General features: G+C 38.0%; 1 protein-coding gene across 1 annotated transcript; it reads right to left on the bottom strand.

Moving 5' to 3' along the window:
- Positions 1 to 1368: 1368 nt before the first annotated feature.
- LOC124605439 (translocon-associated protein subunit alpha) lies at positions 1369 to 10672 on the bottom strand. The gene is made up of 5 exons (XM_047137112.1): positions 10508 to 10672; positions 9465 to 9659; positions 9074 to 9333; positions 2467 to 2725; positions 1369 to 2379 (listed from the first exon to the last, which is right to left on the bottom strand). The coding sequence occupies exons 1-5, from the start codon at positions 10566 to 10568 to the stop codon at positions 2306 to 2308; spliced, it is 849 nt and encodes a 282-aa protein (XP_046993068.1). The 5' UTR covers positions 10569 to 10672; the 3' UTR covers positions 1369 to 2305.
- Positions 10673 to 11740: the final 1068 nt, after the last annotated feature.

Here is an 11740-nt window from a genome sequence, read left to right as displayed (position 1 = left end):
GAACCACCACTATACATCCAGGTTTTAACCACAGTTTTTCCAGAAACAGCTGCACTGCTTCCGTCTGACATTAATGTGATGCATATGACGCAAATCATACCTTGTTCGGTTGCATGGATGCTCAAACAGCTCAATGTAACCTCTGGCAAACAGGAAGTGCCTCTTGCAAACTTCAATAATGTCATCACTACTGAGACTTTTATCCATGTTTTCGTCACTTCAGAAACTGACCTTTAATAGTTAAAACATATACAATGTTGTGTATGGTCATTAACAAGTTATGAAATGTGCAGCTGGTGACACTACATTAACAGAATAATAGCACTACATATAAAAGATCTCAGAGGAAAAAGTGTAAGGTGTGAACAAGAAACTTACGGCATAATAAAACACATACCTCCTTCCTGAATTTCAATACTTTTTAACTACCTCTAAATACGAAGTAGTGCATCCAGCACTCCCCATTCCCATAGAGCCATTAGCACTACAAGTCACCAGTCACTAATTTGTGTTGTTGACTTTTGCAAAACAAACATTTTTTATTGTGCATGCTCAATGCACTTCATCACTTCCTCCTCACAAGACTATACTTATACCAAATACCATGATGGTAAAATATTGTACAATAAAACATGCTAGGCAGTCAGGTTCATATTGCAACCGTAACAAAATCAATTGTTTGGCCACAACACTTACAAGTTTTCTGTAAGAACAACACTGAAGATATTTATAAAACAGCGTTGCTGAGAAATTTAGCTCTGTTACAGAATCATGACATAAGTGTGTTTGGATTCAAGAATGTCTCAAGAGGAATGTTTTGTGACAAATGTACCGAGGTCTCAAGTTTCTCTAGAGATGTATACTCAGCAAGAAATTTTAGTGAGCACAGGGTAGAGAAAAATCATCTGGACATGCAGCTGACAGGAGAATAGGAGGCAAGGCAAAAGTGAGCTGAAGATTGGACAAAAGTAGATTTGTGGAGCTGGACAGAGCTCAGAATAAAATGGAGAGGAATTTTTAGAACAGGCTATGACTGATGCTGGAAACAGTTAAAAAGCTGGAAACAGTTCAATACTGTCAACATCTTATGTCTGCTACTTCTCCACATCTTGAATGCTTTCCGTTTCTTCTATCACTTTTAGTTTCTTCAGTTTGTTGCATGGCTGATAAGCTGTGCACAGCATTTTAGATGCTGATGGCCTCAATCCAGTATGTCAGTAATCTTTTCTGACAGCCTGTCGTTAACTTTATCACCAATAAAGTCAACTTTTAGTCAGATTCTCTTCACAACCTTACTCCACTATGTTCAAAATTCAACTGTATATTTCTGGTCTTAGTCTGAACTGAAGAATAAAGAAACAACAAATATCAAACAACCATCCAACAAGATTTATTTGCCTGAAGCACCATCCACAAATGTCAATTTCAATTTAATGTCATTCCAATAAGAGTGGAGGCAATATTGCACTAAAAAGTTTTAAGAATGTTCAATTCACACAATGTCTAGCATAAAAAAATGGAATGTCATAAATTAAAAAAACAATGAAACACTCCAATACATTAAAATATCACAAAATGACAACTTCCTCTTCCTTACATTCACAAAACAGTCTATATATAAATATGAGTTTTCTTCTACAGTTCAGTTATACCAGCCTGAAAAATGTATGTGACTTAACTAGCATGACATGCCCTTCACCAAAAACTACTACTCAGTTAAAAAATAAAGAACTAGTGGTTACACAGATTCACCTGCTATGTATGCCATACAAAGTGCAAGAACATACCAATGCTTAAATATCAATTAAGTATAAAGGTAGAAAATATTGTTACTTGTCTCCAAAAGTACGCAGGACATACGTATTTGCATTGACTCCAGGTTTAGTAATTAGATACAGGAATATATCAAAAGAGATTACATTAACAACTTTCAAACCAAATTTCATGCCAAGAATACACTAAGAGGTAATTTTGTATTCATCCGCGAGTTCGTTCTAGTGCAACCACAAATAAGATTGTTAATCCTTTTCCCTATAAAGTTGTTTACTGATACTTTTCAAACAATTCCAACTTCTTTTCATACCAAAGTACAAACATGTAATGGAATATGACTTGTGAGATGCTAACAGCATGAGAGATGAATGAGATTTATAATCTAGAACGCACATGAAAACAGGAACAGTGTCTTAAAAAAAACTCCTTAAGATAACCAATACATTGTATTGACAAATTATTTCCTGATGGTGGTCAAGCACCTGAGCAGCATATCCACAACATCCTCTCTCCCATTCCCATCAAAAACATTTCAGTCATCAAATCCAGCAGATCTCTTAGCTTTCCTCATTCTTGGACTCTGTTTTGGAACCCGAGGTGACTTTCCTGTAAGAAAATTGTAAGTTTAATTTCAATAGTCCAATGTTTAACCTCCATCAAATTAGTACCTTCTCAAAGCAATGTAGTACTTACTGATGCTGTTAAGTGTTTCTCTTGGTAACCAGTCATAGTCCACATCATTAGGATTGGAAGTACCCTTCTCAATAACTGGCTTCTTTCCAACACGTTTGCGACCAACAGAATACAGAAACTGCTGTCCAATAACAAGCAGAAGCACAACACAGGCAGCGAGAAAGACATACAAGAAAAAGGTTTCCCCATCAAGTCCTTCCTCCAACTCCACTACCTGTATGGTCTCATTATAAACAGCCTCTTGGAAGACATTTCCAGTCTGTAAGTAAAAGTGTTGCAATTACTGTCACAGACATAGGCTAAAGCCTATATACACTGATGAATCAAAACATTATAATCACCTGCTTAATAGATTGTTTGTCCATCTTTGGAATGAAATACATCACTGATTGTGTGTATCGGTTTTTGAATATTTAATGTATTTAATACTGTTTAAGTGTGTGGGAGCTACACCAGAGAGGACTATAGGGATATTGAACATATACAGAGAAGGGCTGCACTAAAGGCCGCAGGTTTGTTTAATCCATGGGAGAGAGAGAGAGATACTAAAGGAACTGAACTGGAAGACTAAGATGTGATGTATACCAAGAAAGTCCGTTAAAGTTTCAAGAACTGGCTTTAGATGATGACTGTAGGAAAATACTACAGTCTCCTATGTATCGCTCACATAGGGATCATGAAGATAAGATTAGAATAATTGCTGCACACACACACACACACACAGAGGCATTCAAACAATCCTTATGCCCACACTCAATACATGAATGGAACAAGAAGAAACTCTAATACCTGGTACAATGGGATGTACCCTCTGCCATGCACTTCAAGGTAGTTTGCAGAGTATAGATGTAGATCAGGGATCTGACAGTTTGATGGTAGGTTTGCGGAGGGATGTGGCATTGGATGTCTATGCATGGGTCATATAATTCGCATAAATAATGTTCAACAACGGTGGATCCCGAAACACTTGTGCCTGCACCAACATTGTACTCTGTCGTCAGATCTGCCCTAGGTCACTGCCTGTCATGGATTACACTGTGAGGGATCCTCCAACTACTATGTTTTGCGATGAGATGTGGTTGTACAGTACCAAGCAGCCTGATCGTTATTGCCCTTTGCCATATCCAAGATTCTCGTTTCCAGACACCATGCTAAAATAATGTGCCATTTGTCAAAAAACACTTATATCAATGGATTTCGCATTTGCAGCCTGTATCTTCACTATAACGACTGCCCATTCGTGTCTGTTCCACTTACACTCTTCCCTTTCTGCATCACATGTCTGCAACACCACCAGGATGCATTTCACATCATGTTGGGCAGTGGTCATAATGTTTGGCTTATCAGTGTATGAGTTAGGATGTAAAACTTGAGGACATTGTATTTCATTCTTTAAAACCACAGAAGTAATCCAGGAAAAGTAATTGCACTTTCTATTGGACAGAAACTTTTAATATTATATACGTGTGATATTTTAATGAACACACAATTTTTTTATCCATTTTTCAAATTTTTAATTAAATGTAAACAGTTACTGTTTAATATATGACACTGACACACAAAATATCTGCAAAAGGGAATAACTGTCTTTTTCCCCCCTCCATGAGGATCAACAAGATCATTAAATGTTGTTGTGGTCTTCAGTCCTGAGACTGGTTTGATGCAGCTCTCCATGCTACTCTATCCTGTGCAAGCTTCTTCATCTCCCAGTACCTAGTGCAACCTACATCCTTCTGAATCTGCTTAGTGTATTCATCTCTTGGTCTCCCTCTACAATTTTTACCCTCCACGCTGCCCTCCAATATTAAATTTGTGATCCCTTGATGCCCCAAAACATGTCCTACCAACCGATCCCTTCTTCTAGTCAAGTTGTGCCACAAACTTCTCTTCTCCCCAATCCTATTCAATACTTCCTCATTAGTTATGTGAGCTACCCATCTAATCTTGTGCATTCTTCTGTAGCACCACATTTCAAAAGCTTCTATTCTCTTCTTGTCGAAACTAGTTATCGTCCATGTTTCACTTCCATACATGGCTACACTCCATACAAATACTTTCAGAAACGACTTCCTGACACTTAAATCTATACTCGATGTTAACAAATTTCTCTTCTTCAGAAACGATTTCCTTGCCATTGCCAGTCTACATTTTATATCCTCTCTACTTCGACCATCATTAGTTATTTTGCTCCCTAAATAGCTGAACTCCTTTACTACTTTAAGTGTCTCATTTCCTAATCTAATTCCCTCAGCATCACCCGATTTAATTTGACTACATTCCATTAACCTGGTTTTGCTTTTGTTGATGTTCATCTTATATCCTCCTTTCAAGACACTGTCCATTCTGTTCAACTGCTCTTCCAAGCCCTTTGCTGTCTCTGACAGAATTACAATGTCATCGGCGAACCTCAAAGTTTTTACTTCTTCTCCATTAATTTTAATACCTACTCCGAATTTTTCTTTTGTTTCCTTTACTGCTTGCTCAATATACAGATTGAATAACGTTGGGAATAGGCTACAACCCTGTCTCACTCCCTTCCCAACCACTGCTTCCCTTTCATGTCCCTCGACTCATAAATCCCATCAGGTTTCTGTACAAATTGTAAATAGCCTTTCGCTCCCTGCATTTTACCCCTGCCATCTTCAGAATTTGAAATAGAGTATGCCAGTTAACACTGTCAAAAGTTTTCTCTAAGTCTACAAATGCTAGAAACGTAGGTCTGTCTTTTCTTAATATTTCTCCTAAGATAAGTCATAAGGTTAGTATTGCCTCACGTGTTCCAACATTTCTACGGAATCCAAACTGATCTTCCCCGAGGTCCGCTTCTACCAGTTTTTCCATTCGTCTGTAAAGAATTCGCGTTAGTATTTTGCAGCTGTGACTTATCAAACTGATTGTTCGGTAATTTTCACATCTGTCAACACCTGCTTTCTTTGGGATTGGAATTATTACATTCTTCTTGAAGTCTGAGGGTGTTTCGCCTGTCTCATGCATCTTGCTCACCAGATGGTAGAGTTTTGTCAGGACTGGCTCTCTCAAGGCCGTCAGTAGTTCTAATGGAATGTTGTCTATTCCCGGGGCCTTGTTTCGACTCAGGTCTTTCAGTGCTCTGTCAAACTCTTCATGCAGTATCTTATCTCCCATTTCGTCTTGATCTACATCCTCTTCCATTTCCATAATATTGTCCTCAAGTACATCACCCTTGTATAAACCCTCTATACACTCCTTCCACCTTTCTGCCTTCCCTTCTTTGCTTAGAACTGGGTTGCCATCTGAGCTCTTGATATTCATACGAGTGGTTCTCTTCTTTCCAAAGGTCTCTAATTTTCCCTGTAGGCAGTATCTATCTTACCCCTAGTGAGACAAGCCTCCACATCCTTACATTTGTCCTCTAGCCATCCCTGCTTAGCCATTTTGCACTTCCTGTCGATCTCATTTTTGAGACGTTTGTATTCCTTTTTGCCTGCTTCATTCACTGCATTTTTATAGTTTCTCCTTTCATCAATTAAATTCAATATTTCTTCTGTTACCCAAGGATTTCTACTAGCCCTCGTCTTTTTACCTACTTGATCCTGTGCTGCCTTCACTACTTCATCCCTCAAAGCTACCCACTCTTCTTCTACCGTGTTTCTTTCCCCCATTCCTGTCAATTGTTCCCTTATGCTCTCCCTGAAACTCTGTAAAACCTCTGGTTATTTCAGTTTATCCAGATCGCATCTCCTTCAATTACCACCTTTTTGCAGTTTCTTCAGTTTCAATCTGCAGTTCATAACCAATAGATTGTGGTCAGAATCCACATCTGCCCCTGGAAATTTACTACAATTTAAAACCTGGTTCCTAAATCTCTGTCTTGCCATTATATAATCAATCTGATACCTTTTAGTATCTCCAGGATTCTTCCAGATATACAACCTTCTTCTATTATTCTTGAACCAAGTGTTAGCTATGATTAAGTTATGCTCTGTGCAAAATTCTACAAGGCGGCTTCCTCTTTCATTTCTTCCCCCCCCCCCCCCAACCCATATTCAACTACAATGTTTCCTTTGAGACCCTTTTCCTACTGACGAATCCCAGTCACCCATGACTATTAAATTTTCGTCTCCCTTCACTACCTGAATAATTTCTTTTATCTCGTCATACATTTCATCATTTTCTTCATCATCTGCAGAGCTAGTTGGCATATAAACTTGTACTACTGTAGTAGGCATGGGCTTTGTGTCTATCTTGGCCACAATAATGCGTTCACTATGCTGTTTGTAGTAGCTTACCCGCACTCCTATTTTTTTATTCATTATTAAACCTACTCCTGCATTACCCCTATTTGATTTTATATTTATAACCCTGTAATCACCTGACCAAAAGTCTTGTTCCTCCTGCCACCGAACTTCACTAATTCCCACTATATCTAACATATCCATTTCCCTTTTTAAATTTTCTAACCTACCTGCCCGATTAAGGGATCTGACATTCCATGCTCCGATCCGTAGAACGCCAGTTTTCTTTCTCCTGATAACTACGTCCTCTTGAGTAGTCCCCGCCCGGAGATCCGAATGAGGGACTATTGTACCTCCGGAATATTTTACCCAAGAGGACGCCATCATCACTTAATCATACAGTAAAGCTGCATGCCCTCGGGGAAAAATTACGGCTGTAGTTTCCCCTTGCTTTCAGCTGTTCGCAGTACCAGCACAGCATGGCCGTTTTGGTTAATGTTACAAGGCCAGATCAGTCAATCATCCAGACTGTTGTCCCTCCAACTACCGAAAAGACTGCTGCCCCTCTTCAGGAACCACACGTTTGTCTGGCCTCTCAACAGATACCCCTCCGTTGTGGTTGCACCTACGGTACGTCCATCTGTATCACTGAGGCACGCAAGCCTCCCCACCAACGGCAAGGTCCATGATTCATGGGGGGGGGGGGGGGGGGGGGGATCATTAAATATGAAGCAAATTCCTCACCTAATGTGTCCCACCCCAGTAGCTACATCAGGAACTGGCAATTTCCACATCATATCACTCTTATTAATAAGATAACTGTCTTTTTCCATTCAAAAGCTGTTTATACTTGTCCACAGGCTCTAGAGCCACAACTTCTAGGTCATCCTTCAGTGGGCTACTTTTTGTATGGTGTAGAGGTATCTACAGCCATATGAATTCCTATATTTTCCTTAAATTTTAACAAAGATAAAATCCCCGTCTATATATGCTGAAACCAGATCCAGTGTGGGCTCTTCACAGGGCTCAACATCATTCAAATTGTTATTCTTCAAAGAGATGCCAGAGTTGTAATCAGCCCCTCTCTTTAATTTACTTGCTACAGCTTCTGTCAGAAGTATAGCTTATTGAGTCTTTAGCCATCGGCCTATTCCAGGGAGGCATTTCTAAAGCAATAAATTTTTTGTGTTGTTTTGATGCTATTACCAGAGACATTGGGTAATAAATGCACTTTATGAAAATGTTGTCATCCTCTGAATGAGGAAATTTCGAAACTTGCTGACGATTCACTGCTGAGGTCAAATTACACTACTACCTTCAGAATCATTAGATTCAACTTCTTCACAGCAAGGCAGTACGGCACCTTCAGAAATGTGACCCAGCTCAAGACTACACCAGTGGCAGTATCTGAACTTTTTCAGGATGCATTCGAACAGGATGGTGTGACCTGAAATTATGTTTTTAGTCTCCAAAGCTAGTGGTCATACTTTGCAGGCAAGGTCCACAAATTATGATTTAGACAGTGTTTCCGATTGCTTCTTTGCCACTGAATTAACTCCGTATTCCATAAGACTTTGAACAGCATAATTTAGTGAACACTTTTAGGAATCAGCAGTATTGTGATTTATAACAAAGTATCTTATTTAAAAATTATACTGACCACTTCATAATTATCTCTAAATGATGAATGTGTCAATAAATAATCCAGCAAACTGAGTGGTATTTTCTGTATATATTTCAAATTTGGTAGAGAAAAATTTAACATTTTCATTAATGTAGCAAATGTTCTGTAATTGTACACTCATTTGTCATCAATGTGAAAGTGCTATGTGCCAAAATTATTTTTACCTCCAAGAGAAGTTTATAATTGGTGGTTCTTAAGCAATGGCATCATAAACAACAGTAGGAACTTTTGGGAAATTTACCTTTTCTTCTACACAGATTGGGTTTACCATTTTTTGACAATTTTAGTTGTTCCTGTTTTAGAAAACTGTACCCTGTACATTTCCAAAATTAAGATCAGTTTGAGAAACAATGCAGCCAAAGCTACGTATTGGACCCACCCCTTCCTCTCATGAAATCTCTGTTGTGGGGACAGCCCGATCTGTAGTGCAGCCCAATGTCTCCAGGTTAGATTGGAAGGTGAGAATTAGGTTGCAAGTTGATGAAGCCAACAAATGTGAATTAATAAAATCTGCTTGCGATTTTAAAACTGATCAGTAGTGAATCCCAATGTTTACATCCACACCTTATTGAAAACAAAAGGGGGGAGGGAGGGGGTCCAATAGGAACTTCTACTGTATAATGCATCTGAAATCACAACTCATTTAATATACATACATAGACAATACATCTATATATCATGCTAATAATTTTCTGAGTAGTGGACTTACCAGATCCCTGTAATTCAAATTGATATTCAGACCAAATGGCCTTCCAGCAAATGCTTCAGCAGGGATGAATGAATAAAACAATGTTGCTTGATGACTTGGCTTGACAATACGATTATAAGCCACAGTTGAGAAATTCTGTATGTAGAAACTAAAATCCATTGGGTAGCGAAAAGACGCCTCTAACGTTTCCAAAATGAAGTCCTGGTTGCCCTTGTTTGTGAAACCAACTAAAAATTCTACAATATTTCCAGCTGGGAGCTCTGAAAAGAAACATGTACTTAGACTAAATATTATAAATATCCATTACTAGCCTATATTATTATTATTATTGTTATTATTTATTAGCACTAAATGCAAATACAACTGTAAATATGTATATGGTGTTTTGTACCCAGATTTGCTCCAGAGCCTGCAGATGCTGGCTTTGTGAATAATATCACCGTGTCTGCATCAGGAGACGTACTAGGTGATGCTTCATCATCTTCACTGCCTTCATCAGTCACAGAAGTTTCATCGCCATCACCTTCTACATCAACTATTTCATCATCTGCATCATCATCTTCAGCAGCAACCATTATGTGACTTCCTGTATACCAAGAATTTTTGGAAAACAATATTATGCATGTACCTTCACTGAAAACATAGGAACTACTTCACCACCACTATCTTATTCCTTTTTTAGCCTGTGTATTTGAAATACCGCCAATCCTTAAAATATGCTGAGTTGTGGTATATTTGTACTGATACAACAAAAGTATGTCACCAACTTTACACACACTGCATAATTTAATCTGTGATAAGTGCAGAAGTGAGCGACAGTAAGACATTACGAATTCTTTAGAATGTTTTCTTTCCAACATAGCAAACACTTTAACATTACAACAAAATTAAAATCACAGTTGGAAAAGTATTAACAACGTGCATTTCTAGTTTTAATAAAATTATATATATTCTCACTGGAAATGTTACAGTAACTAAACTTGAATTCTACACCCGTTTACTGTATAATCTTTATCTGCTGGGATTCATGGGTTGTGATACACGATTAAATATCTTTTAATGGTGTGATACTATTGTGCACTAAATTAATTGGTACACTTTGCAATAGAAAGAGTGTCTACACAGTAACCCTGAGCTCCAGTTTATGGGAACAACAGTCAAAATATGGTTGATTCGTTACTTTGACTTTCTCGTTTTTTGTCTTGACATATGTTACTTTTCTCGAATTTTTTCTACGTAAAAATAGGCATCGCTGCCGCTTGACAGTACAATAAAATGAAAACGCTAACGCAGTATGTCGCTGAATAGAATTCATGTGACTTAAGTTTACCAGATAATACAAAGCTAGCAAATGAATTTCCAAATCTGACAATCCTCTATACTTGGTCATACACTTGTAAAACTTAATGCTGCAGTAATTCTGTATTTACGTACCATTGTCCACGAAGAAAATAACAGCTGGCAGCACCAGCAATAGAAACAATATGCTCTTCATCTTATACGCAGAACGTCCGCTTACACACTCGCACTACTGAAACTAATATTAGCACATGTGTTCCCCTGCCGCACGGTTTTCTTATGTTTGACGAAAAGGATTATGGGTAGACCACGGCAACAAACGTGGAAGTCTCTGAAAGTAGAACAGCTGGCAGCCACAGATAACACTGTAGCAATCTCTCTGCAACCTACAGTCTTAAAAAAAATAAAAAAATAAAATTAAAAAAAAAAAAATAAAAAAATAAAGAAAAACAAAAAACACAAAAAAGTTGTTATATTAACTTAAGTATGTTGTTAAATTAACCTAATTATGTCATGTATTGGAAAATTCGACTCGTTCCACATCATTACGAAATATCGTATTCATGATCCATGGAACTAGTATTAATCTAATCTAATCTAACAGCTGAGCTTCAGTAGAGCATAGTGCAAATGCTAAATTATTAACAGTAATATTTTGTTTGTTATTTAATGCTTTAATGTAATACAGTGTTCCTTGAATAAGAATTTGAGACAAGCACTTCTTATCTGATCCAAATCTAAATAAGCTATAGGTTCGAAATTATTGTTCATCGATTGTAACGTCTATTTATTTCTTGAGTCATTCTAAATACAGAACTTCCACAGTCTATGACAAACAATCGCGAGTCTCCTGCAGTTCTCTTACAACGGCCACTGCGGCGCTGGCAAGCAGCTGCCATGCATAAAGATAGAAGGATGGCGTTGAGCGGGGGACGGGAGTGTGTAGAGTCCAGAAAAAAAGTGTAAAAAGAACGATGAAAAATGTACGACTTCCAATGTAATAGATGTATATAGTCATAATTTGTGTTTTTCATACTACATTACCAAAAAAGTAACATAATGAAGCATATAACCAACAAGAAGGTGTGAAGAGAATTATACATATGGTGTGTCTACATCGTCCTGTGATGAATCAGGTGTACTACAGTGCTCCTTGTTGAGTTTTTTATGTAGATCATCTCTGCTATATACAGGGTGAGGCATTGCGAACTGTTTGTCGGAATATTTGACGAAATACACACCGGATTAAAAAAAATGTAGTAGTAAACGTTGTTCACCTCGAATAGGGACATTCATTAACATAACGGTCACCCCACTGCATCACACTGGGGGGCGGGATGGGGGGGGGGGAGTGACTTTGAAATCTTA

This window comes from Schistocerca americana, chromosome 3 (genome assembly GCF_021461395.2).
Source record: "Schistocerca americana isolate TAMUIC-IGC-003095 chromosome 3, iqSchAmer2.1, whole genome shotgun sequence".
In the NCBI taxonomy this organism is placed as follows: Eukaryota; Metazoa; Arthropoda; class Insecta; order Orthoptera; family Acrididae; genus Schistocerca; species Schistocerca americana.
Note: the sequence above shows the minus strand (reverse complement) of the source record. Positions and strands in the feature narration are given on the sequence as shown.

What these genes read in the sequence shown, in the direction of transcription:
- LOC124605439 (XM_047137112.1), bottom strand. Translation starts at nt 10,568, where the DNA reads ATGAAGAGCATATTGTTTCTATTGCTGGTGCTGCCAGCTGTTATTTTC. An exon ending in TATTTTCTTCGTGGACAATG is followed by an intron (nt 9,660 to 10,507) that starts GTACGTAAATAC and finishes CTTGGTATACAG; the next exon opens with GAAGTCACATAATGGTTGCT. An exon ending in AGGCTCTGGAGCAAATCTGG is followed by an intron (nt 9,334 to 9,464) that starts GTACAAAACACC and finishes GTTTCTTTTCAG; the next exon opens with AGCTCCCAGCTGGAAATATT.